The 27,376-nt window shown below is 38.1% G+C and overlaps 1 protein-coding gene and 1 long non-coding RNA gene across 10 annotated transcripts; one reads left to right on the top strand and one right to left on the bottom strand.

The window, feature by feature from the left end:
• The first annotated feature begins 866 nt into the window (after window positions 1-866).
• LOC145137214 (putative sphingolipid transporter spinster homolog 2) lies at window positions 867-25,254 on the top strand. Of its 3 annotated transcripts, none has more exons than XM_079071354.1 (17): window positions 867-1,107; window positions 1,623-1,826; window positions 2,180-2,310; window positions 2,416-2,547; window positions 3,013-3,114; window positions 3,209-3,313; window positions 3,408-3,483; window positions 14,241-14,315; window positions 16,510-16,612; window positions 16,706-16,769; window positions 16,848-16,939; window positions 17,020-17,096; window positions 17,197-17,310; window positions 20,794-20,913; window positions 24,397-24,525; window positions 24,610-24,688; window positions 24,768-25,254. In XM_079071354.1, the coding sequence occupies exons 3-17, from the start codon at window positions 2,252-2,254 to the stop codon at window positions 24,899-24,901; spliced, it is 1,461 nt and encodes a 486-aa protein (XP_078927480.1). In that variant the 5' UTR covers window positions 867-1,107; window positions 1,623-1,826; window positions 2,180-2,251; the 3' UTR covers window positions 24,902-25,254. The 3 variants fall into 3 exon arrangements, with proteins under 3 accessions (XP_078927480.1, XP_078927479.1, XP_078927481.1); XM_079071353.1 differs by having other exon boundaries at window positions 2,176-2,310; XM_079071355.1 differs by lacking the exon at window positions 20,794-20,913 and having other exon boundaries at window positions 2,176-2,310.
• LOC145137216 (uncharacterized) lies at window positions 24,287-27,376 on the bottom strand. Of its 7 annotated transcripts, none has more exons than XR_013720959.1 (8): window positions 27,189-27,375; window positions 26,874-27,096; window positions 26,554-26,766; window positions 26,347-26,474; window positions 25,991-26,231; window positions 25,635-25,922; window positions 25,275-25,509; window positions 24,287-24,887 (listed from the first exon to the last, which is right to left on the bottom strand). It is a non-coding gene; the product is annotated as an uncharacterized LOC145137216 (long non-coding RNA). The 7 variants fall into 7 exon arrangements; XR_013720957.1 differs by having other exon boundaries at window positions 25,635-25,916; XR_013720958.1 differs by having other exon boundaries at window positions 25,635-26,231; window positions 26,554-26,615; window positions 26,732-26,766.

The following is a 27,376-nucleotide window of genomic DNA, read 5'->3' as shown; positions in this document are numbered from 1 at the left end:
CCGAAACCGTAACCGAAATATTTCTCAAAATATGTTGCTATTTTTCGAGGATCGTTTCCAACATTGAAGACCCGGAAAGAACCGGTAGGAACCGGAACCGGTAGAACCGGCGGTCCGGTTCGGTTCCTATTTTCCACCAAGTTCAGTTCCAAGCCGGTTCCGATGCTCATCCCTAAGTTCAATCCTAGCCAACTTTATTTTCAGGATTTTTCTAATTTTAGGTAACAGGTTCGGTCCTAGCCGACTTCATTTTTAGCATGTTTCTATTTTTGTTTTCCTAATGGGCTGATGTGTCGATTCTAGTTAGCAGCCACGTTAACAAAAATCAATATAACATCTTGCCACATAGGAATGACCGGATAATAGGTTAAAAATGAAGGGTTTCATAAAAACTTATGGTTTTTACATAACAAAAAAGTTGGGGCTAAATTAAAAATAGGTTATAAAACCAACAGCTTTTATGATAATAATTCGTAGAAAAAGTTATAACTCTTTTGCTTTGTTCTTTAAGAGTTTGAAATAAAACACATCGTACCAAATCTTGACAATATTTACATAATAGAACTCAATCATCTCACTTTAAATTGTGTATGCATGTGATATGAATGTATCCTATTTTAATTGATATATGCATTAATTTAACCAAAAGAAACAAATACGTTCAATATATTTAACCTAGTACTAGCTATTCTGGTAAGATATTTCAATTTATATTAATTGTGATATCTGAATTAAAACATTATAAAGTTTAGTGTTAAGGTCATAAAATGACAACACTTTTATTTAACCCACTTATGTCATTATTTTTCTTTAAAATGTTTGAAGTCATTAAATACCATGTTGACAAGTCAAATTGTACAGGACTAAGGCGCACTAAGGCCGAATGGTATACTCTCCATACCAAGAAGCATGTCTAGATAAGCAACCGACACCACTACAAACCACTACTGTGGTCGATTGTGTATTCCCAATGAAGAAGTGAGGAGAAGAGAAAGAGGAAGAGGGTTGCAAGAAAGAAGAAGGGAAAGGAAGAGAGGAGAAGAAAGGGAATTGGTTTGTTTCTCGTGTCACATACCATGAACCACCATGGTTGTGGCACCGGTGACGGTATGCACGACTATGCCCACCATGCCATAAGAATTACTTGTGGCTTGTACCCGAGGGCCTAATGTATCGATGACATGTCGATATTTTGCTTTTGTACCATTTAAATAATTTTAAATATTACTGTTTTAAATATATATTTTTACTTACATTAACAATTTAAAAATATATTTATAGTTAATTTATAGATTGCCTAGTCAAGCCACAACCTTTTTCATTATGTGTTTTTATGGTTATTTATCATGTCAATTGTTAATTCTCGGTCATGGTAATTCCGATTAATATTTATGTTTTGTAACTTAGTATTTACAATATAAATAAGTTGGATATTTATTTAAATAATATCTTACCACCATAAGTATGGAATATCGGTAAGAAATAGGGATTAAATTGAAGGAATTATCTGATTTTTTAGGTTTTTTTATTAAAAAAAAAGGATTTTTTAAAACTTTTCTCAAAATATTAGGACTTTATTGTAGATTTCCTAAATATATATTAACGGTAGTATTATCATTAAGGACCAAGACCGAAACAATAACAAAATACGAGGACCAAGCGCACTGATTATCCAAACCACAGAGACCGTTCGTGTAATATACCCTTACCAATAAAGAGGTGTTACAACTTACACTCATACACACACGGCGTATTCAAAATATATTAATCAGATTCGAAGTCTCCCGCCATTGATCGCCGTCTCTGTCGGCCGTCACCGCCTTCCTGTAAGTTCGTCCGAGCTTTTTCTTTAGTCAAATCCAATTACTTGCTTTTGCAGCAGCCAAATATTCATTTTTTTGTTTTTTTTTGTATTAAATTCATCAATATGTGTATCCTCATGTCCGATTGATGATTATTAGTTTCGGGTCTACCGAAACGAAGACATTTATTCGGGATTTCTATGGTGGGAAAAAAGGATTTTGCACAAATTATAGTTAGTTTTTGGATATAGATGTGATGTGGAGAAGGAATCATACATAGAATCAGGAATACTAACAACAATCAGAAGAAAAACTTGCATTTTCCATGGTACTGTATCTATGCACTGATAAAAAAAAGTAATCGTACATGAAGGAAGGTTTAACTCGGGACTTGAAGATCAAGAAATTTCAAGCCCTTGTGTCACACTGAGACAGAGACGAAGGAAAAAATGGCAATAGATCCAACTCCATTACCTGAGTCTGCTCCTTCTTGGTTCACTCCCAAAAGGTACACGAACATTCTTCATGTTTCTTCTCTTTTCCCCTTTTCACTTCTTGATTAGATAAAAAAAAAAATCCAGCTAACTAATGTGGGAATTCACACAATGCACAGGTTGCTTGTGTTTTTCTGTGCGATCAACATGTTAAATTATATAGATCGAGGAGCAATTTCCACTAATGGTGTAAATGGGAGCCCTAGAACTTGTACAGAGAGTAATGTGTGTTCAGATGGTAGTGGAATTCAGTAAGTCTGATTTTGTGTGTTAATATCGGTATCTTTATAACGAGTTAAGATCAAATAAGAAGGAAATTTTTGGTAGGAAGGTAAGAAGTTTTTTTTCTACATATTTTTTTCGCGAACAAACAAAATGAATCATTAGATGATTCATTTGTAAGATGATTCACAAGAAAAAATTCTCAAAAAAACATCTCGATGATTCATTTATACAATGATTTTGTTGTTATTCACTAAAATTGTCATAAAAGTGAATTTTTTCTTAATTTACTTAAAAATGAATCATAAAGATGTTTTTTGGGAATTTTTTCTTGTGAATCATCTTACAAATGAATCATCTAGTGATTCATTTTTTTTGTTCGTCAAAAAAATATGTAGAAAAAAAACTTCTTACCTTCCTACCAAAAAAAATTTCTTACCGGATCTATATCCTCTTTATTACATCATTAGTCATATATATTTTTTTTTCTACAGGGGTGATTTCGATCTAAGCAATTTTAAAGATGGTATTCTAGCTTCTGCTTTCATGGTTGGACTTCTTATTGCATCTCCAATATTTGCATCCTTGGCCAAGAGGTAATTTCTGTCTTTCTGAATCATTAGATAAAGTATCACATGTCTGATTTTTTTTTTTTTTTTTCTAAATATATTTTTGTGTATATGAGCACAGCATTAATCCTTTTAGACTTATTGGAGTTGGATTGTCGGTGTGGACACTTGCTGTAGTTGGTTGTGGGTTTTCGGTTGATTTTTGGTCAATCACTATCTGTCGAATGTATGTTGACCATTTTACCCTTTCAAACACCATCAACCTTCATAAATTTTGATGTTTTTTTTTTTTGGTGTAACTGAAATATTGTTGTTTTTAGGTTAGTTGGTGTTGGTGAAGCCTCTTATATAGGTCTTGCAGCTCCATTGATTGTTGAGAATGCTCCAGTATCTCAGGTTCTCTTTGTTACTTACTAATTCCCCCACATTTATATGTTTTGATATAAATTTATAGTTGCAGCAGCGAAACTGATATGAATCGTCCGGGGAGATGGTCTAAGGTGTATCACAGAAGAGGGAAGAAAGTTGCAGGGGGTGTTTAGTCAATTTCAGTTTTATGTTTTTAATTCATGTTGATATTTATTTAGTTGGATATTATTGAGTTATTTTAGGAAGCCTAGTTTTCGGCTAGGGTAGGGTTTATAAGGGGGTATCGACGGCTGGAGAGGGGGTTAGAGAGTTTTCTTTGTTTTCTTGTTTTCGTGTGGAGACTCCTGAATCTTGAACCGGAACTCAGGCCTTTTGGTTTTCATGCAAGCATTAAGTTACTTTTGAATACTACTTTGGTTTGTTCTTTATTCTTCCCGGTTCATATCAAATTGGTATCAGAGAACTTTAATTTCCTGGACTACTGTTCATCGAAGGTACTGTTCATGTCGTTTACTGTTCACGTCCCTGCACAATGCTGAAACCTGACACCAGATCTGATACCGCTGCCCGGAATTTGAATAAAGATTCAGGCTTTGAAGAGAGTTCATCATAGGATCAGATAGAGAAGATGGAGGCGGAATTAGCAGAGATCTGGACCGAATCAGAAAGGCGCCAAACCTTAGCTGATCAGCGCCATGCAGAAGTTATGGCACTCCTGATTAAGGTGGCCCAACCCGCCACCCAACCGCCGCCCGCCACTGCCACAGCCACAGCCACAGCCACAGCCACAGCCACAGCCACAGCCACAGCCACAGGTCCGCCGCCAGTCATGCAGTTGCCGCCAATCATCCAATCATTACTACCACCCATCACCACCTGCCGACCGATTATTCGATCACTGCCACCCCCGAACTTTTCGATGCCACCTTCAAATCACCAACGCCCAGGAGGATGGCCACAAGCCCTTATCATCTACACACAACCGCCCTTGATCACGTCATCGCTTCAATACGACGAACAGGGGTATCCGGTTCCTCCGCATAATATGCGTCCAAAATTCTGGTCAAGCAACACCAAATTTAGAGCATATACGGGTGAGGGCTGGGGAATCGAAGAACAGCCAGCCACACAACCCGTTCGAATGGGACCATACTTTGTGTCTAACCTAGGACATGGAGGGGGATGGGTCTCAAACATGGATTACAGATCGAGAAAATTCAAGATGTCGCTATTTGAAGGGGAAGATGTTTACGGGTGGCTTTACAAAGCGGAACATTTCTTTGATATGCAAGGGTTGGCAACGTCGGGTGAGAGACTACATGCAACGGCCGTAGGGCTGGAAGGGCCGACACTAGCGTGGTATAGATGGAGTGACCCGGATGTCTTTCCGGTGTTGGGAAGATTTAAAGAATAGGTTGCTAGAACGCTTCCAGACGTCACAGGAGGGTAGTTTGCAAGAACAATTTTTGGACATAAGACAGATAGGATCGACCCGTGAATACTTGGGGCGTTTTGAACGGATGGCTGCACAGCTCGAGGGCATCCAAGAGTCAATTTTGGACGGGACTTTCATCAAGGGGTTGAAACCGGACTTGCGCAAGTGGGTTCGGATCTTGCAACCACATGGATTGGGACAGGCGATGAAGATGGCACTTGTGGTAGATGAGAACGGAACTGGAACAATCATGGGATCAGACAAAGGAAGTACAAAAGTCAATGTGAACCGCCCGCTGGGCACGGTTAAAACCACAGCAACAGGAGCATTGGCAACCCGCACCCCCTTCCGACGAATGAACGACACGGAATTCGCGGACAAGAAAGCCAAAGGGTTATGTTTTCGCTGCGACGGGAAGTTCGGTCCAGGTTATCGTTGCCAAGAGAAAACCCTTCAGGTGTTGGTGGATGATGAAGAAGGGGAGGAAGAGGAAGATGAAGAGACAGAGACGGGAGAACATGCACACTTACACATGATGTCTGTATCCGCTAGTTCGGTCGCCGGATTGACCGCACCACACACTATGAAGCTACGAGGTACCATCGGACATCACGAGGTAGTGGTACTCATTGACAGTGGGGCAACCCACAACTTCCTATCATTACGGCTGGTCCAGCCATTAGGGTTGTCCATTTCAGGCACGCGCGAGAAGGAGATTAGGTTGGGCAACGGAGGTATAGATCGAAGCATCGGGATTTGTAAAAATGTGCTACTATCGCTGCCTGGTTATGACTTGACTCACGACTTTTACCCGCTAGAATTGGGAAGCACGGACGTCATATTGGGTATTTCATGACTATAAACACAAGGTGACACACGGAATAATTGGCGCGAGCTAACCATGACATTTAAGGATAAGGGACGTAAGGTGACTCTACAAGGTGAACCGGGGTTGAACCGATCAAAGTCGTGCCTACCATCGTTAGTGAGGGGTATAACCCAGGTTAGCCAAGGGTTCTTGATTGCGGTACGACAACTGGAAGCCAACGACCATAAGGAGGACCACACTCACTCGGAACTAGAAGGCTTGTTGAAGGCATTCGCGGATGTATTTGAGTTGCCGACAGGGTTGCCGCCCCCTCGAGGTCACGAACATGTCATCACGTTAAAAAACGACACCGAACCCATTAATGTGCGGCCATACCGCTACCCGAAACTACAGAAGAACGAGATAGAGCAACAGGTGGAAGAGATGTTGACTGCCGAAGTCATACAGCCGAGCTCAAGTCCGTTCTCGAGCCCGATCCATCTAGTCAAGAAAAAAGATGGAAGTTGGCATTTCTGTGTAGACTACCGAACATTAAACAAATCTACGGTGTTGGATAAGTTCCCAATCCAGGTCATTGACGAGTTACTAGACGAACTTCACGGGGCAACAATTTTTACAAAATTGGACTTGAAATTTGGTTACCACCAAATCCGGATAAAACGGGAAGATGTGCCAAAAACGACCGTTCAAACTCACGAAGGGCATTACGAATTTCTAGTAATGCTTTTCGGACTCACAAACGCCCGTCGACATTTCAATCTCTCATGAATAAGGTTTTTCGTCCCTATTTACGTAAAGTTCGTCTTAGTTTTCTTTGATGATATTCTCGTGTAAAGTCTTAGCCAATCATCAGCAACATTTAAAGGTGGTGTTCGAGTGGTTGCGAAACGAGAAGTTATTTTGCAATAGAAAAAAGTGCGTCTTCGGTCAAGCTCAAGTTGACTATTTGGGTCACGTGGTGACCAGTGAGGGCGTGGCAGCTGATCCTAGTAAAATTTCGGCAATGTTGGGATGGCCGGTACCGAAAACGATCAGAGAACTGCCAGGTTTTTTGGGACCAACTGGGTATTATCGAAAATTTGTGCAAGGGTATGGCAGGATCGCGAGACCGTTGACCGACTTACTCAAGAAAGACAAGTTTCTTTGGGGAGAGGAAGCATCACAAGCATTCCGGCAGCTTTAAAAAGTGATGACACAGGTACTTGTTTTAGCGTTACCGGATTTTACTAAAGCTTTCACAATTGAGACCAACGCTTCAGGGTTCGGAGTCGGGGCAGTTCTTATAATAAGCCGGTGGCTTATTTTAGCCAAGTCTTAGGCAACCGGGCGCAACTCAAGTCGGTGTACGAACGGGAACTAATGGCTATTGTGATGGCGGTACAAAAATGGAGACCGTACTTGTTGGGATGCCGGTTCACGGTAATAACCGATCAGAAAAGCCTAAAGTATCTTTTGGAACAACGAGTAGTGCCGGGTGAGCATCAGCGATGGATCTCAAAGCTTTCCGGTTTCGATTTTGAAATTTTATATCGGTCGGGAAAGGAAAATGGGGCAGTCGATGCGTTGTCCAGGCGAGGAGAAGGTGTTAAGTTGGCGGAACCTACAATTTCACAGGTAAGTCAGGGTAGTGAGCTCTTGGCTGATTTGCTCAATGAACCTGAGTTGGAGGAGATACGAAAAAAGCTAGAGACTTCAGGTGAGAAATTGCCCGGGTATAGCATCGATCAAGGGCACGTGCGATATAAGGGTCGCCTAGTCATTCCCCGAGCATCCAAATGGGTGTTGCTGCTTTGTCAAGAATGTCATGGAGGGGTAGCCGGCGGACATGAGGGGATGCAAAAAACGTATCAACGCCTCGCAAGAGAGTTCTTTTGGGTGGGGATGAGACGCGATGTTGCAAGATTCGTGGCTGAATGTACCATCTATCAACGTAATAAGCATTCAAACTTGGCACCAGCGGGTCTGTTACAACCGTTGGCGTTACCGGACCAGAGTTGGGAGGATTTATCCATGGATTTCGTCGAAGGCTTGCCGAAATCAACAGGGTACGTATAGCGTCATATTTGTAGTAGTGGATCGTTTGAGCAAGTCAGCCCACTTCATTCCGCTGAAACATCCATTCAGGGCAGCGTCATGTTAAAGATCATCACTAGCCCAATAGAACAAATATTATCTAGAAGACTTTAGCTTGTTATAGAACGCTCTAGAAGATTCTAGAACATTATGGAAGACTATGGAAGACTCCGGAATATACCGGAAGAGTCTAGAATACTCTAGAACGACATGGAAGACCCTGGAAGGTTATGGATCATTCTAGAAGACACTGGAGCAACCTAGACCTCTCCAGAACATGGTAGAATATTCTAGAAACATATGGAAGCATATAGAGTATGTTAGATAGTTCTAGAGTTATCTAGTAGGTAGTAAGTGTATACTAGTATCTAGAACCTTCCTAAGAGGCCTATAAATAGGTGTGGAGCTCATTTGCTCCAAACAATCCAAGAAAGCCTCAAAGAGAGCAAAGTGTGTAGTAGTCTCACAAAGTGTAAGGTCTTCTTAAGTGTCTTAATAAAAGTCTTTTTGTTTCCCATACAAAGAGTTGTGTTCAACAATCTGGTATCAGAGCAAGGTTTCTTGATAGTGAGAACGAGTGATTCTCGTTGTATCGTGAGTAGTTTGTGACTCTGCAAGTTTAGTGTCGAAACTAGCTTGTTTGGTATTACCGAGGTACTGCCAACACGATGGGTGATCTCCAAGTCGTCGGAGGAATCAAGAAACTCAACAACAACAACTACAAAACATGGGAAACATGTATGAAGTCCTACTTACAAGGACAAGATCTATGGGAGGTCGTTGGCGGAAGCGAAACCACGCCTCCGGAGGAAGATGTTAATGGCGCTCTACGCAAATGGAAAATCAAAGCAGGCAAAGCAATGTTTGCCTTGAAGACCACAATCGAAGAAGAGATGTTGGAGCATATTCGGGACGAGAACACACCGAAAGAAGCTTGGGACACGTTTGTGACGCTTTTCTCAAAGAAGAATGATACAAGACTACAACTTTTGGAGAACGAGCTATTATCAATCTCACAACGTGACATGACGATTGCTCAATATTTCCACAAGGTCAAGTCGATATGTCGGGAGATTACTGAACTGGATCCGCAATCCGTCATTACAGAAGCTCGAATGAAGAGGATCATCATCCATGGACTGAGGCCGGAATATAGAAGCTTCGTTACGGCTGTACAAGGATGGCCCGTTCAACCATCACTTGTAGAGTTTGAGAATTTGTTGGCCAGCCAAGAAGCTATGGCTAAGCAAATGGGAGGCATCACGCTGAAGAGTGAAGAAGAAGCACTCTACACAAGTAAAAGTCGGAGGAATTTCAAGCCACCTTCTAAAGAAGGATACAAAAATGCTGACAAAGGGAAGAGTCAGCCAGGAACCTCACAACCATGGAGATCTCAAAAGACCGACAATAAGAGTTCTCGGGGGAGGAGGTTCGAAGGCAACTGCAACAATTGTGGAAAGTGGGGCCACATGTCCAAAGATTGTTGGTCAAAGAAAAAGTCTGTGGAAAGCAATGTCGTAACTTCCAAAAAGGAAATAGAGGATGAATGGGATGCTGAGGCATTATGCGCCATAGAAGAAAACGAGTTGGCGCTCATGGCAATGATGGGAGAGCGTATCAACTATGAGAATGACTGGATCATTGATTCAGGATGCTCCAATCACATGACTGGTGATCAGAACAAACTACAAGACGTGAAGGAGTACAAAGGGAGTCGCATGGTACTTACAGCCAACAATGCACGACTTCCAATTGCTCAGATTGGCAAAACAACGATCATGCCTGGTAATAAATCTGACATGGTGTCACTACATAATGTCTATCACGTGCCAGGTATGAAGAAGAACTTGTTATCGGTATCGCAACTAACATCATCAGGAAACTACGTCTTGTTTGGCCCACAAGATGTGAAGGTCTATCGAGATCTTAAAATATCAGAAAAGCCAACAATGGAAGGACGGAGAGTGGAGTCCGTCTATGTTCTCTCCGCAGAGTCTGCCTATGTAGATAAGACTCGTAAGAACGAGACAGCAGATCTATGGCATGCACGGCTGGGACATGTTGGTTATCACAAGTTGAAGGTAATAATGGAGAAATCCATGCTCAGTGGCTTACCTCAACTTGAAGTTAAAACAGATGTTGTTTGTGCTGGATGTCAGTATGGTAAAGCTCATCAATTACCATACAAGGAGTCAAATTTTAGAGCAAAGAAGCCACTAGAGTTAATTCACTCGGATGTGTTCGGTCCAGTCAAGCAGACATCAATTAGCGGGATGCGGTACATGGTGACATTCATTGATGATTATTCGAGATATGTGTGGGTTTTCTTCATGAAAGAAAAATCTGAAACATTCTCAAAGTTTCTAGAATTCAAGACAACGGTCGAAGGAGAAGTGAGAAAGAAGATTCGGTGTCTACGCTCAGACAATGGAGGAGAATACACCTCGGAAGAATTCAATAGCTATCTAAAAGAATGTGGTATACGTCATCAATTCACATGTGCCAACACACCTCAACAAAATGGTGTAGCTGAGAGAAAGAATCGACATCTTGCAGAAATTTGTCGAAGCATGCTACACGCGAAGAATGTCCCAGGAAGATTTTGGGCTGAAGCAATGCGAACTGCTGCCCATGTGATCAATAAACTTCCCCAACCAAGGTTAGGTTTCATCTCACCATTTGAGACACTATGGAACATGAAACCTACTGTTAGCTACTTTCGAGTATTTGGTTGTGTCTGCTACGTATTTGTACCTAGTCATTTACGTAGCAAGTTTGACAAGAAAGCAGTCAGGTGTATATTTGTTGGATATGACAATCAAAGAAAAGGATGGAGGTGTTGTGATCCAACAAGCGGAAGATGCTACACTTCAAGAGATGTAGTGTTCGATGAAGCATCTTCATGGTGGTCCTTAGAGAAGAAAGTATTACCAGACTCGGAAAATATTGAAGAAGTTTTAAAACAAAAGATGGGGGAGCAAACTGCACACATTTGGTCAAGTGTTGATACACCTGAAGATCCGAGCGACACTGATGTCATTGAGCAAGAAGTAACTCAAACAAGTAATGCCGGTGAAAGGGAGACGCCGCCTCCACAACTTCGAAGGACGGAAAGAATCCGAAAGCCTAATCCCAAGTATGCTAATGCGGCTATTTTAGAAGACGGTGTTAAAGAGCCGGAGACATATGAAGAAGCAATTAAGAATAAAGCTTGGCAGAAGGCAATGGAAGAAGAAGTTACAGCCTTAAAGCAGAATCAAACGTGGGAACTGGTACCAAGACCAAGAGATATAAAACCCATTTCCTGCAAGTGGGTTTATAAATTAAAGCGACGCACAGATGGATCAATTGAAAGATACAAGGCTCGTTTGGTGGCTCGAGGGTTCTCACAACAATATGGATTGGACTATGATGAAACATTTAGTCCAGTGGCGAAGATAACTACTGTACGGGTGCTGCTAGCTCTTGCAGCTAGTAAAGACTGGAAATTATGGCAGATGGATGTGAAGAATGCTTTCCTGCATGGAGAATTAGATCGGGAGATCTACATGAACCAACCAAAGGGATTTGAGGATGCAGTTAATCCCACTCATGTGTGCAAGCTGAGAAAAGCTCTTTACGGATTGAAGCAGGCACCAAGAGCCTGGTATGGTAAGATTGCTGAATTTCTTACCCGAAGTGGTTATTCAGTTGCACATGCAGACTCAAGCCTGTTCGTCAAAGAAAAAGAAGGGAAGTTGGCAATTGTGTTGGTTTATGTAGATGACTTGATCATCACCGGGGATGACGAAAGAGAAATCCATCAAACAAGAGAAAATCTATCGGTGCGATTCCAAATGAAAGAGCTGGGGGAGCTTAAACACTTCTTGGGGTTAGAAGTTGATCGTACAAAGGAAGGGTTGTTCCTCTGCCAACAAAAGTATACAAGAGATATACTTCAAAAGTTTGGCATGTTGGAGTGTAAGCCAGTATCAACACCAATAGAGCCAAATACCAAGATATGTGCTAATGAAGGAAAAGAGTTGGACGATGGAACGATGTATCGACAACTAGTAGGTAGTCTTATCTACCTAACTTTATCTCGGCCTGACATTGCTTATGCAGTTGGAGTTATGAGTCGATACATGCAAAATCCGAAGAAACCTCATTTGGATGCTACCCGACGGATCTTAAGATATGTCAAAGGTACAATTGACTATGGTCTCTTGTATAAAAAAGGAGAAGACTGCAAGTTGGTTGGATATTGTGATGCTGACTATGCAGGAGACCATGATACCCGAAGATCAACCACTGGGTATGTGTTCAAGCTTGGGTCGGGGCCAATATCATGGTGTAGTAAAAGACAACCAACCGTATCATTGTCAACCACAGAAGCGGAGTACAAAGCAGCGGCCGTAGCAGCTCAAGAAAGTACATGGTTGGTACTCCTAATGGAGGACTTACATCAAAAAGTTGACTATGCGGTACCACTTCACTGCGATAACCAATCTGCAATTCGGCTGGCAGAAAATCCAGTATTTCATGCTAGAACAAAGCATGTGGAAGTGCATTATCACTTTATCAGAGAGAAAGTTTTGATGGAAGAAATTGAGATGTGACAGATCAAGACCGATGACCAAATAGCAGACTTGTTCACCAAAGGACTGAGTATTGGAAAATGTGAAGGTTTTTGTTGTCAGCTTAACATGGTACGAAGAATGAGGGCTAGTGCTGAGGGGGAGTGTTAAAGATCATCACTAGCCCAATAGAACAAATATTATCTAGAAGACTTTAGCTTGTTCTAGAACGCTCTAGAAGATTCTAGAACATTATGGAAGACTATGGAAGACTCCGGAATATACCGGAAGAGTCTAGAATACTCTAGAACGACATGGAAGACCCTGGAAGGTTATGGATCATTCTAGAAGACACTGGAGCAACCTAGACCTCTCCAGAACATGGTAGAATATTCTAGAAACATATGGAAGCATATAGAGTATGTTAGATAGTTCTAGAGTTATCTAGTAGGTAGTAAGTGTATACTAGTATCTAGAACCTTCCTAAGAGGCCTATAAATAGGTGTGGAGCTCATTTGCTCCAAACAATCCAAGAAAGCCTCAAAGAGAGCAAAGTGTGTAGTAGTCTCACAAAGTGTAAGGTCTTCTTAAGTGTCTTAATAAAAGTCTTTTTGTTTCCCATACAAAGAGTCGTGTTCAACACGTCAGTGGCGGCTACTTTCATCTGTGAGGTGGTACGTTTACATGGTATACCCTGTTCAATCGTATCAGACAGAGACAAGATGTTCGTGAGTTTATTTTGGAAGGAAATCTTTAAGTTACAAGGAACTACTTTGAAAAGAAGTACCGCTTACCACCCTCAAATGGATGGTCAGACGGAAGTAGTAAATCGAAGTTTGGAAACATATTTGCGGTGTTTCTCATCAGCTCAGCCGAAGGAATGGTTAAAATGGCTGCCGTGGGCAGAATATTGGTACAATACTTCGGACCATTCGTCGATTCGCATGACTCCTCGTAAAGTGTTATATGGACGGGACCCTCCCAAATTAATTTCTTATGACCGGGGGTTGGCTATTACATTCACAGTGGATGAATACTTGAGTCGTAGGGATCAAGTTCTCAAGGAACTACGGGGTCATTTGCTAAGGGCTCAACAGTTGATGAAAGCTCAAGAGGATGGGAAACGCCGTGATGTGGAGTATATGGTGGGGGATCGATTGTACTTGAAGCTTCGACCGTATCGACAGATTACTGTTAGGCACAAACGGAACGAAAAGCTGGCTTCATGTTTTTATGGACCTTTTGAGATTGTGGAGAGAATCGACAAGGTGGCTTACAAACTTGGTTTACCTGTTACTGTTGCCATTCACCCTTTTTCCATGTTTCACAGCTTAAGAAGGCGGTAGGAGACCAGCCGGTCTTAGTTGATATTCCAAGAGAGTTAGCTACTGGGCAGCATTGAATGGCTGGTCAAGTGGGTTGGGCTAAGAAGCTACCTGGGAAGATCGTGACTTTATCAAGAATCAGTTTCCGGAGCATCACCTTGAGGACAAGGTGAATTTTTAGGGAGGGAGTATTGATATGAATCGTCCGGGGAGATGGTCTAAGGTGTATCACAGAAGAGGGAAGAAAGTTGCAGGGGGTGTTTAGTCAATTTCAGTTTTATGTTTTTAATTCATGTTGATATTTATTTAGTTGGATATTATTGAGTTATTTTAGGAAGCCTAGTTTTCGGCTAGGGTAGGGTTTATAAGGGGGTATCGACGGCTGGAGAGGGGGTTAGAGAGTTTTCTTTGTTTTCTTGTTTTCGTGTGGAGACTCCTGAATCTCGAACTGGAACTCAGGCCTTTTGGTTTTCATGCAAGCATTAAGTTACTTTTGAATACTACTTTGGTTTGTTCTTTATTCTTCCCAGTTCATATTAGAAACTTACATCCATTTTGTTTTGTAGAGAACCGTGTGGCTGGGAATATTCCATATGAGCATACCTATTGGAGTTGCTCTTGGTGATATCTATGGTGGACTGGTATGCCACTATATTTCATATGACATGATAAGATAGGACAAAACAAGCTTTCTAGCATAGTTACCTAATTCGCTAAAACAGCCACCAATTCTGAAATTTTTATTGGGTCAATTTTAAAATCCGTGAAAACCATGGTTAATAAAAACACTAATAAAAAAATTTACAAAAATAATAATAATAATTTACAAAGATAGAAGTCTTAAGTACCGTTACTCAATTTCCTAAAAAGCAAAGGAGGCATGTTATTTAGAAAAAAACATAGTCCTTGTCTATAATTAATATCTTAAATGGTTTCAAAATGTACGATGAAAACTATAATGCATTTTAAATCTAATCCAGGTTATAAAAAAAATAGCATCGTACTTCCTAACAAAAACATAAATAAGAATAAAAACTTTAATGGATAGATTATTTCTTTTGATTATGTTATCCTCTTCCTCATTAAAAAGACAAACTCGACCTAATAGATCAAGTGATCCATCAATACCACATCCAACGATTTGGTACTTGATGGCTATTGCTTAGGATCTTACGTATGTAGTTTTCATCTTCTGATGATTCATATTTTGTGTATCGAACTTTTTTTTATAAATGAAAGATACATTATATTTTTATAAGGACTAGTTATGTAAATTTCATTAAATAGGGACCATACGTGTAACCTTTTAAGTATAAATCTTCGAAAGTAGTTTTTAGGATAAAATTGCATTTTTTATCCCACCAAAAAAGGTTGGACATGGCTTGCTCTCAAATTAGGTTGCTAAAAATGACAAATACATAAAACTATAATACATTTTAAATCTAATCCAGGTTATTAAAGTAGCATCGTACTTTCATACAAAAACATAAATAAGAATAAAAACTTTAGTGGATATAATATTTCTTTTGATTATCTTATTAAGATATAAATCCAAGAATAGCAAAATAGTTTTAATTATATTCCAAATAATTTGTTCACATTTAAGATATTTTTTGAAAATTGATTGTTCCATATAATCTATGAGATATAAATCTCGACTTTCTTTGCCCCATGACTACGAAGCATTACTATCATACAAATTGATTTAGAAAGATAGAAAATATCATGACAGGGAAGCACCAAACCAATCCATTAATGTTGCAAAAGTGATTATGATATTCAATTAAACACAGAAAAAAACAAACGACCCACAGTCGTACTCATTTCTCAGTTGCATAACCTGGTCGGAGATTCAAAATGGGAAAACAGAGGAACCTAGATGGACACAAGTAGTTGCATTCATAAGTTGTAATAACGAATATTAGCAAATAGATAATGCTATCTTGGAAGCTTGTCAATAAAAGAAATATAGCAATTTCATGTCATATTTTAAAATGAAAGTTACTACAATATGGTGGTATGCAAGGATTATTTTATTACATATCTTGGGAATTCATTTAGCCACCAGTAATAAAAGCATCTCAACACAACAACCTACATTTAACAGATCCTTTCTAAATTGTTAAAATGTTAAACTTTTGTTATGTAAATAATCTATAAGCCCTTTTGGATTTACAGATTTGCCACAATAGTTTTTATAATGTCTAATTTGTACATTCTGGAAAAGGAGAGATCTGGTTGATGAAAACCTTGATAATCAAAAAAACATAAACAGTTGTAATCAAAATTTTAATTTTCAAAAGCTAGATAGGAGGGGCATAAAATTTTAAAATTTTACCATCTAACAATGGAACTCAAATTAAAACTTCATTCTTTCATCAAGTAGAAAAGAGAAAATAACATCTCCATGACTAACCTTATAATGGTGCATGGAATCCCAAAGCCTGATAGTTTTCAACCTTGTTCTTCCATACATGCAATCTAAATAAAAAATCACATATATAACTAAAAATGTTTTTCTCACATTCAGCAGATTGTGATTCACCGTAGATTATTTGAAATCACCCGACTTTACTACAAATGTCAATTGAAATCCAAAAGTATTACCTGAACTTTGCTTTCAATGTTGTCTAATTTTGTTAGCAACAGTCAATATTTAAGCGTTAAGACCATATTCCATTGTGTGTGTGTGTGTGTGTGTGTGTGTGTGTGTGTATATATATATATATATATATATATATATATATATATATATATATATATATATAGGTTCAGGGCCATCCAATGAATGCCAAATGTAAGATAACATATTCGGTTCTGTTCTTTGATTTATAGGTTGGAACTGGTTTAGGTTGGCGCTATGCATTTTTTGGCGAAGCAATTCTAATGCTTCCATTTGCTATTTTGGGTTTTGTAATGAAACCTTTGCAAATGAAAGGTACATTTAACAATTTCTATTAAATTACTATTTTATTAACATTAAGATAACACTTTTTTTCAACATAGTTTAACAAGTTCCATGTTCATGTAGGCATGTCGAATGCTAAAATCATCCCGTGGTTCTTAAATGAAGAGTTCTCAAAGAAAGATTCCAGGTCTTTCACAAAGCAATAGCATATAAAAGTTTCATCTATAAACCTTTTTTATATTATTTACACCGGCATTTTTTTCAGCTATGTTTCATATACTTCAAATCAGTTATCAAGATTTTGGCAAGATATGAAAGCTCTTTTGAGTGAGAAAGTATATGTTGTAAATGTTCTAGGTAATTAATATTCTTAAATCTCAACTATTGTTCACTTAATGTATTATTTGTTGATTTTCTACTTTTTAATGGATTTTTAGGTTACATAGTGTATAATTTCGTCTTTGGTGTATATTCATATTGGGGCCCAAAAGTTGGTTATAACATATATCAAGTGGTAAAAACATTTTATATAGAAACCAAAATTATTATGAGAGAAATAAAAATATATATTTAGGCTTCCCACCTGTTCATTTTGGATTTTTCATATTTTACAGGACAATGTTGATTTATTATTTGGAGGAATCGTAACTGTTGGTGGAATTGTGGGGACAATAGGAGGAAGTGTTATTTTGGATCGCATAAATTCGACAATCCCCAATGCATTTAAGGTACATATTTATATTTATTAATAATAGAGTAAATTACATGAATCGTTCCTCGTGTAAGTGTCAAAATGCACGTTCAATCCTTGTTTTCAAAAATTAACTCGGACCATCCAATATGTTTAAAAGCTGCACATTTGGTTATGTCGTTAATGGTGTTAAGTTTTTATTGTTAAACCATAGTAAAATGACATATTTACCCTTATTTTTACAAAAAAAATTACTTAAAAAAATACAAACTAATTTAAACCTTAACACCCCACCCCCACAATCAAGGCAACAAATCTTGTTAAAATAACCCCAACTTGTTCAATTTTCATTTCTTAATGTTCTTGTTCTTGAAGAAAGTAAGATTTTATTTAATTTTCATTTCTAACATTCCATCCATTTCATTCATCTCTAGTAAGAAAATAAGAAATTTTCCAGATTTGATTAATATGTACAAGAAATCAAGTGATATCAAAGTCCTAATAAAGTCTGATAACCATAAATCAACGGAAGAAAGATAAAAGAACACATGTTCGTAAAGAAAAACAGGATTAGTTTTTATTTTTGAAGTCCACACACATTAAAACTAAAACCTAGATTCCACCATTAAAGCATAGACTGAAACCAAGAAGAAAAAGTGGGTTTGATTTTCCATTGTTGAAACCCATCGAATCTCAATTCACCGTTAACATAGGGGTGGGGCGAAAAAACGGAAAACCCCTGAGGTAGATGTTGTTTTGTGTAATCATACAAAGAGAATAAGGAGGTAGTTTTGAGAGAATCCTCATATCCTTAACCAAAGAATCTGTGCAAGTGCCATGTTTTCACCATCGACTTCAATGGAAGCACCACTGCATAACCTTCATACACACACACACATACACACACTGACCTTACTTCATATTAAAGCAAATGCAAATTGAACGCAATTTCATCTTCAAAATACAAATTGAATCCAATTTAGGAATGAATATGAATTAGAGTTTTGTTTATCGAAAATAGCCAAGGCGACGATAGTCGAGAAAGGGGGAGAGGAGGCGATTAGCAGTAGGTCGGAGGTGGGTTGCAATCAGTTAAAAATAGAGATTATTACGAGATGGGACTCTGCTGAATGAAGATCATTGCAGTGTGCTTCGATCTCTATAACTATATGTTTGAAAGGTCACATCTTGTTCTTGATGAAAAAAAATCAAGGAAGACAAAACCCCACACACTTCCTATTTCTCTTCTTTGATGATGATGTGGTTTAACGGAGGAATGTCGTACGGTTGTTGAGGGTAAGGAGAATGAGGGCATCGTGTTTGACGGGAGAGTGGTCAACAAGGGAGATAAGGCAAAACTGAGGGAAGCAGGAAAAGGGAGTGGGAAGCATTCCCGTACCTCTTAACACAATACCGAGGCTGCGGGAAAGGAACCGTGGGATTCAAGTGAGAGGAATGCTCCCCGTATTCTCTCTATTCTCTCATTCGTCGATTTTCTTTTTCTTTTTACTATACAGTCCAATGGTTAGTTTTTTAAAAAAAATTACTTTTTTATTCAACAACGGCTACAATTCGAATATATATATATATATATATATATATATATATATATATATATATATATATATATATATATATATATATATATGTGTGTGTGTGTGTGTGTGTGTGTTTACCATTTTAGACAACTATAAATACCTCACTATTTTCAACTTCAAATTCACACCTTCTTCTATGAATTTCTGTCTATTTTCTTAAAAAATGAATCCCAACATTCCAACCTGAAACTCCGATAAAAAAAAAACCAATGTTTCGAGTTCAAGCACCCCAACTCGAAACATTTTCGCCATCGATCCATCTCAAGGGGTTTATCGTCCCCAACTTGATGCCACATTCAATCTCCTCCACAATTCTAATACCAAAATGTTAGGCAATACTACCCCATGCAAGTGTCAAATGTTACTCCAAATATGCTCACAAACTTTGTATTTTTCCCGATCAACTTTCACCAAATCAACCCCAAAGCCAAACCCCACTCCATCAATCTCAAATCCAAATCCAAACACCACCCTTTCACTCTCAACCACAATACCAAAGCCTCGGTGAGTCGGAGGACGAAATTGTACGAGAAACTTAACCCACACCACCCCCACCATGTCGCAGAGGAAAACAACCGGTGTAGGAGACTATAAGGCATAAGACAACATCATGGACTCCCCATGAAGAGTTAGTGTTGACAAAATATTGGGTTGACATTTAAGAGGATTCAACGAAGGGAAATACACAACCGACATCATGGACTCCCCACCACGCCGCAAAGGAAAACAATCGGTGCAAGAGACTATAAGAAGAAGGCCAATAAAAAGGAACAAAAAGGGCTCCAGTGGATACACAACTTCTTCTGATGCTCGTGTCAGGCTAGATTTAAATGACGAGGACAAACTGGAGCTAGAAGAAATTGTCCGACCGATGGGTAGGGACAAAGCAAAACGGAAGGGGAAGGGGACTTCTTCCGGTGGATCGGATTTCAACATGCACGTAGACGAAATGCAGAAAATGACGGCCACATTTGATCGATACAATCTGAACTTCGCTGAACGTTTGGCATTCGACAAAGAAAAAGAAGCCGAAAAAAAAAGAAGGAACGGGCAGAAAAGCAAGAAATGGATAATATGAAGTTCTTGATGGAAAACACCGATCATCTTTCGGGACCGACCCTTGATCTAGGTTATGTTTTCTTAAATCTTAGTTGTTTTCTAGGTTTTTTTATTCTTACTTTGTTCTTATGTAATTTTTATTTTAAGTAATGAAGTATTTTTATTTTAATTAATTTTTGTGTTTATTAATCATTTTAAATATATATATATATATATATATATATATATATATATATATATATATATATATATAATTATTTTTTAATTATAAATATTAAAAACTAGTTATTTTTATTTAAGAATAAAAATAAAAGTGAAAGGTAGTGAAAGGTAACCATTTTCTACCTTTTTGGTGAGGTAAAGGAAAGCGAAGAAAAGCTGACGTAACACTCAAAAAGTGAAAGATGTTTCCCATACATACCATGTGGTCTAACGTGGGAGATGAGAGAGTCAATAGAGTTAGGGTTTAGTTTTTTTTTATTGTCTTTCTTTTAAAGTCAAAAGATTGAAATACCTTAGGCATGTGGGTCACTTAATGGAAAAACAAACGGCTAACGATATTAGGGACGAAGCACACAACTTTTAAACAAATTAGGGACGGTCCGAGTTAATTTTTGAAAATAGTTAATTTTTGAAAATGGAGGCTAAACATATCATTTGGCACATGCATGAACATGTTGTACTGTGTTTTGAGACTAGGACCGGTGTCAATGGGACATAAAAATTTTTGTCCCACCCAAGAAACGTACGGAGGAAATTTGTGGTTTATCTTGATTGATTGAATATATATATATATATATATATATATATATATATATATATATATATATATATATATATATATATATATACACCTTTTGCAGTTACTTTCCATAGCAACATTTTTTGGAGCAATATTTTGCTTTAGTGCCTTTTGTTTCAGCAGCCTATACGTTTTCTTGGTTCTCATTTTAATTGGGGAGATTCTTGTTGATGCCACTCAGGTAAATTGAAATTAACTTGTTACGTATTTGAATTAGTGTTCAGTGCAAGTAATAGTAATGTACTTTTATTGATTTGTTTCTTATAGCATCCTATTTTCATTTCTTCCTTTTACTACATTGTACTTTGAAAAACAAGTAGTTATAGTAATATCATCCATGGAAAAAAACAAATTTCATTGCTATATTTTAAGCCACCCTTGCAGTTCACTTATAAATGAAGGGGTAAAACAGGAAAGATGCCTAAAGAATAAGCTCCTGGGGTTAAAGGGTTATTAAGTAATTTAGTAATACAATTTTTGTTTACAAAGTAGGAGCATGATAGTTGTGGGTTATTTTTTCAGTTATTAGAGAGTTATTCTCTTGTAGGAGATCCTTGGCTTCTCGAACTGCCAGACTTATACTTTCAATCATTAACTGTTAGTGATTAGGGTTTAGGCCCAAGCCCTTTAGGGTTTAGCCATTAGGGTTTAGGTGTTCTTTATATATTCCTATGTAATTGTCGTCTTTGGAAATCAAGCAATCTATTATCTTACATGGTATCAGAGCTCTAGGTTAAAACCCTACTGCCGACCACAACCCGTAGCCGCCGCCGTCCACCTCCGAAGACATTTTCTCATAGTCGTTGGAGGTGCCTTCATTATGTTCCTTATTTTTCCGTTTCTTCTCTTCGTCGCATAAATAATAAAACAACTGGTGGCACCAAACCAGAGCCCTTTCATCGGCTTCTTCTATTGCCTCGTCTACTTCTACCTCCTCCACAGATGACATATGCCTCCTCACCTTCCGCCTCCTCCTCGGCTGACCACTTCTTTAGATCTCTTTTCTGATTTAGCCCCTTCTGATGTTGCAGCTGCCTCTCTCCGATGGCACCTTCTCCACCGAGCAGTCTCTAATCTACAGTCGTCTCTTTCTCTATCAACATTGCAGTCGCCGATCTCGCCGGAATTGGCTCCGTCCGCCGCATCTCAAGCCCTCTTTCTTTCTCGATGCCTTTCTCCGGACTCCTCTGTCGCCGGTTACATGATAGTTGTGGGTTATTTTTTCAGTTATTAGAGAGTTATTCTCTTGTAGGAGATCCTTGGGTTCTCGAACTGCCAGACTTATACTTTCAATCATTAACAAACATTTGAATATCAATATGTTCTTGTTTCTTCAATTCAGTTCGTGATTACACTTGTTGATTTAGGGAGATCTTAGCAATGTGGTATTAGAGCAATCAACATGGCTCTTAATACTAGAACTAACATTCAAAGAATCGAGGAGATGGAAGGTTGTTTGGAAGAAGTCAATAGCTGAAATGCAACAAAAATTGAGAAACTCTTAGTTTACTTTACTAACCGAGAAGATGGCGGAGGAGAACGAGAAACTGAGAAACTCGTTGGAACCGGAAGAAGACTATCGATGGGAGAAGAACTGATTTTGAACAGTGGTAGACGACTACCACCAAGGTTGAACGGAAAAGGTGGAGAGGTATTTCAATTTTTACCGATTACAACGGAGGTTGTAGCGTTAGGAGGCAACAATGGGAACATCAGAGAAGACAAATTCGTTGTTGGGAAGACCTAAAGGAATTGATTATCCGACAATTTCGATCTTTGAATGAGGGATCGTTTTACGAGCAGTGGTGGGCAATCAAGCAAATTGATTCGTTTTGGATTACCAATGGATGTTCATCTAATTATTTGCTATGTTAAGTGGGCTAAAGGAAGAAGTCAATAAAAATGAGATTCAGGCCTAAGTTAGAGTTTTTTGGGGCCTTGTAGTGTGGATTAAGCAATGGAACGAGCAGTGAAAATTGAGGACAAGGTAAATCCAACATCATTCAAGCCGACTTAGGGAGTGTTGGGCACGCAACGTTTAGGAGCTTTTAGCATTTAAGAAAACGCTAGTAAAAAAAAGCTTTGTTCGGCGACAGAAGCGTTTAGCTTTTAGCCTAAATAAAACGCTCCAAAATCAAACGTTATCCTCTACCAACTACCAGCTAGTTTCCGAACACACCTTATTCAAGAAACATGCAAGCGTCCTTAAATTTCCAAAATCGATCTTCTTCCATAGCTTTTACCTCAAACGCCACCCCAAAAACTGTGAAAGCAAGAGCTACTCGATAAGCTACGGTACCGGGTGCATTTTCCCAAGGTTTCCCTAAAGTTCCTCCACTGAATTGTAGTACATAATCGTCCCCAAAGATCTCGGTCAGAGCATGCATATATGCAAACGTGAATACCGCCCGAAGCTACAGGCATAACACCTGGAGAGACCCAATCTTGGGTGAAATAAATATCGCGACTTCTACCCTTTTCAATAAAATCATCACACAATAAGTTAACAAAGCCCAAAGTGATTTATTTTTCCCTTTTAAGTTTACATATTACGGTACCGGAATGAATATGATCTCCACCAAACATATGTAACACTTTAGCTAGTACACGAACATGTATACCATAATTCTTCTGTCTATAAATAAATGCATTCATTGTGCGGTGGATGTGAAGAAGTAGACCATTATCTTGGAAATAAAGAGCCAAGCTAGTATTTGCAGTGAATCCCCTGTTAGGTAGTCATGCATTACGATAGGAACTCCCAGTTCTATGGAAAATATAGCCCTTCACCATTTAAGTTTTAAGTTAGTATTCTAAACCAATCAAGGATATGCGACGCTTGTCGGAGAGAGAGTTACAAGAAAAGAAGATTAAGGACTTTGTTTCAAATGCGATAAGAAGTGGCAAGTGGGGCATCAATGCAAAAAAAAAAAAAAAAAAAAAAAAAAAAAAAAAAAAAGTTAAGCATAATACTAACAATTGATGACGAATATGGGATTGATGAATGATGAGGAACCATAAATAGAATTAGAGGATGAATTGAAGACGAAAGTTTGTTTAAATTCCATATTGGGGATCATTTAACCGAAACTCTGAAGTTAAAACGGCGAATTCAACAAGAAGATGTGGTAGTGATGGTGGACCAGGGGGCAACACATAATTTTGTGTCACTCCAAATAGTTGAGAAGTTGAGGCTTCCAATTATAAACACATGAGGTTTTGGGGTTGCATTGGGAAACAGAGTCACAGTGCAAGGGAAAGGTGAATGTAAAGGAGGTGTAATTCAGCTCCAAGGTCTTGAAGTTTAGGAGGATTTCCTTCCTTATGTATTTAGGGAACCGATGCTTTATCAAGGAAAAAAGGAGAAGACAGTAACTTATGTTAATAACCTCCACTAATGTATTTAAGGAGATCATAGCACTATAATTCGACATATTTATCAAAGTATAATGTTCTATTATGAAAAAAGTTATTGAAAACACAATCCCCTGATTAGGTGGATTTTTCAAAATACAATGCTTTAAGAAGAAAAGGTTAAAAGTACAATGTTGTAATAAAAAAAAAATAGGTTGCTATTTATTGCGTTTAGCCATTTGAATATTATCATGTATGATATATAGTTATATTAGATTCTGATAAAAACACAAATAAAAAATAATAACAGGGTCCGGTGAATCTTGTGTGTCTCCATTCTGTTAAACCAAGTTTACGACCATTATCAATGGCAATATCTACTGTATCAATTCACATCTTTGGTGACGTGCCCTCCCCGCCACTTTTTGGAATCCTACAGGTTTGAAAATCACCTATTTATTTCTTTATTTATTTAATATTCTTCATCTTGAATTTATCAACGATTCTTTTATCTGTGACACAGGACAAAGTTGATAACTGGAGGACATCTATTTTGATCTTAACGTCAATATTGTTTTTGGCAGCCGGAATATGGTTTATAGGTAGGGCATTTTCGTCTTTTTGTACAAATGAAATGAAGATCGACTTTTTCTTTTGATGTGGTATGTTTGTTTTTTACAGGTATCTTTCTTCATAGTGTCGATAGATATGAAGAAGATAGCGAGCATTTGGGGACACGTATTGAGCAGCCAGATATGACACCTTTGCTTGAATCTGATGTGGCTAATGGAGATATTACTTCTGCGTTATTATAAACAAGGAAAAAGAAAATGATTAATGGAGTTGACACGTGGTATACTAATACCAGATATTCCACTATGTGTATTGAAAAATATCTATATTTTTTTCTCTGTTTTTTATACCAATAAAAACAAATAGTTACTTAGTCATAGACTAAGTAAATATGTATTTAAGATATTTAAAAGAATGACTAATATTTATAGCTCTAATAAAATAAATTGTGGCTACTTTTATCAACAACGGAATTAGGTGCGCCTTTGGCGCTTGTTTTTCTATCATAATAACAATGTAATTATATTTTTACCAATAACAATGTGTTTAGTATTTACATTGTGCTATTACTTGTAAATATGGGTCCCATTAGGTAGATGTAACAGAGAAACTTACCAATCTCGATAGTACTTCAAGCACAAAGAATGGCTGCAATCCAGCAACACAACTCCACTATTTGTTTCCAAGCAAAACCTGCATTCGATTTCTCTTTCTACATCAGCATCCGAGAGTTTTCCCTTGTCAAAACCTTCTTTTCGTGAATATCTTTTTGAGTATATTTCTTTTTGGTTCCTCTCTTCCAATTCCATTATCCCACTTTCGAGTCGCAATATCGAAGGAAATATAACATCTGTTAAGATAAAAATGCACAATTTTAGAACATATGGAGCAGTTTTAATCATTCATTTTTCAGAACCTGAGATAGAAACGAAAATGATTAGTTTTGATGCCGAGTTAATTGTTGTCCCCACTTACCACCTCCTGGATAAAGGAAAAGGAAATTTTGATGGTGTTGATGAAAGCTGATGTAGTATTAGTTTGGAACAGGAAATTTTGATGGTGTCATAATCAAAGTGAGAAGTAGGAGATGGTGAAAATAAAAAGGGGCTAGTATGGCTGTTGGAGAATGAAGGGGGCACAAATTCTGCAGCCATAGGATTCAATTTTGATAGCATTTTAGCTAAATCACACATTTCTTTTTTAAAACCCTCTTCTTCTTGTTCCTGATCCTTGATGATTGACGCCATCGACAACCATCTGATGCTGATGAAAATTAGTAATCATCAATTAATAATTAGAAAGAATATTAAACCTGATCATCATAAACATACTTGATTTCTGAAGATGGGGTTTTTGTTTCTCTTCCTTGGTCACCCCCATCTGATAATATGAAATTAGTTGTCACTTGTAGATTTTTGGCCGTAATTATAGTCTAACTAAAAATCATTCAGAAGAAAACCAAAATGAAAACTTGAATAGAACGGAGGTGTGCTTATTGTGTTATTGATGTCTTCCAAACATAAGTAAACCTCAAGTAAAGCCAAAGGTAAGGCCCGAGCATAGTTCCACCATCTGTAAATTAAGAAAATAAATATTAATAAAGCTTTGAAACCTTCAATTGAGCTGTTCACTCATAAAAACCTTTTTATAGTGTTTTGCACCCAAACATTAGTTAAATTGTACTTACATGGGACTGGTTAAGAAGATGGATCAGCTTTCTGACAAGACTTCAAACGAAAGTAATGCGAAAACCGAGTCACCAACCATAATCATTAACGATTCCTCATCGTCTCTTCTTCAATCAACCCTAACATTCTTTACATGACACGGCTTGTAAGATTCAGTTTTTCCATTTGAGGCATGATTTTAATAATATGTGTATAGATTTACTGACCTGAGAGTGAAGGTTCTCTGCTTTATCCTCCAGAAGTTCAATCTTTTCTCCACGGTGAAGAACTTACAGATTAAAAATGATACAAACACTAATAATCATAATAATAATGATGATGATACAATACATCAAAAAGGGGTAAAGTGTTCCATTATCTGATCAAACAGCTAATAAGTTTTACCTTCTCAATGTTCTCCATCATCACACCCTTGACTTCTGAAACCAAGAGAGAGAGAGAGAGAGAGAGAGAGAGAAGAAGGATTTAGGACATCGAAGCACCAGCCACAAAACATAGAAAGAATGAAAGAGGATAAACAAATAACCTGAAATTGTGCTTTTTAACACAAAAATAATGAGAAACACCAGACGATCGAAGCAGGAGTCACATGGAGCTGGTAAAAGGAGAGGGAAGCGGTGCTTTGTGGAAAACACGTCAAGTCACCAGACCATCGTCTCCAACACAAACCAATCTACAAAAAAGGGTTCGTAAAATGGAGTGGTGGAGAAAGCCATGGGCGGGTCGAAGAGCGGTGAAAGGAACTGAACCTGGTTTGGAAGGAGGACACATATTTGTGTAAGCACCCTCTAACTATGGTAAAGTAAGAAGAAGTAACAGCGCAACAGGGAAGACAACATACCTACAAAAGAAATAGAGACAAGAACGGAGAATAAGAACACAGCAGCGGAAGAGGAAGGAAAAGTAAAGAAGAAAGGAGGAGGAAATAAGGAAAAGCCAACGAAATTGTATTGGACGAGGAGGGCGGCAAGGCGGCCACCAAAACGGATAAGAAGGAAAAGAAAAATGAGAACTATTGGGGCGCTTTTA

The sequence above is a fragment of the Lactuca virosa genome, chromosome 9 (genome assembly GCF_052849685.1).
Source record: "Lactuca virosa cultivar CGN04683 chromosome 9, Lactuca_virosa_CGN04683_v6, whole genome shotgun sequence".
NCBI classification, from domain to species: domain Eukaryota; kingdom Viridiplantae; phylum Streptophyta; class Magnoliopsida; order Asterales; family Asteraceae; genus Lactuca; species Lactuca virosa.
Note: the sequence above shows the minus strand (reverse complement) of the source record. Positions and strands in the feature narration are given on the sequence as shown.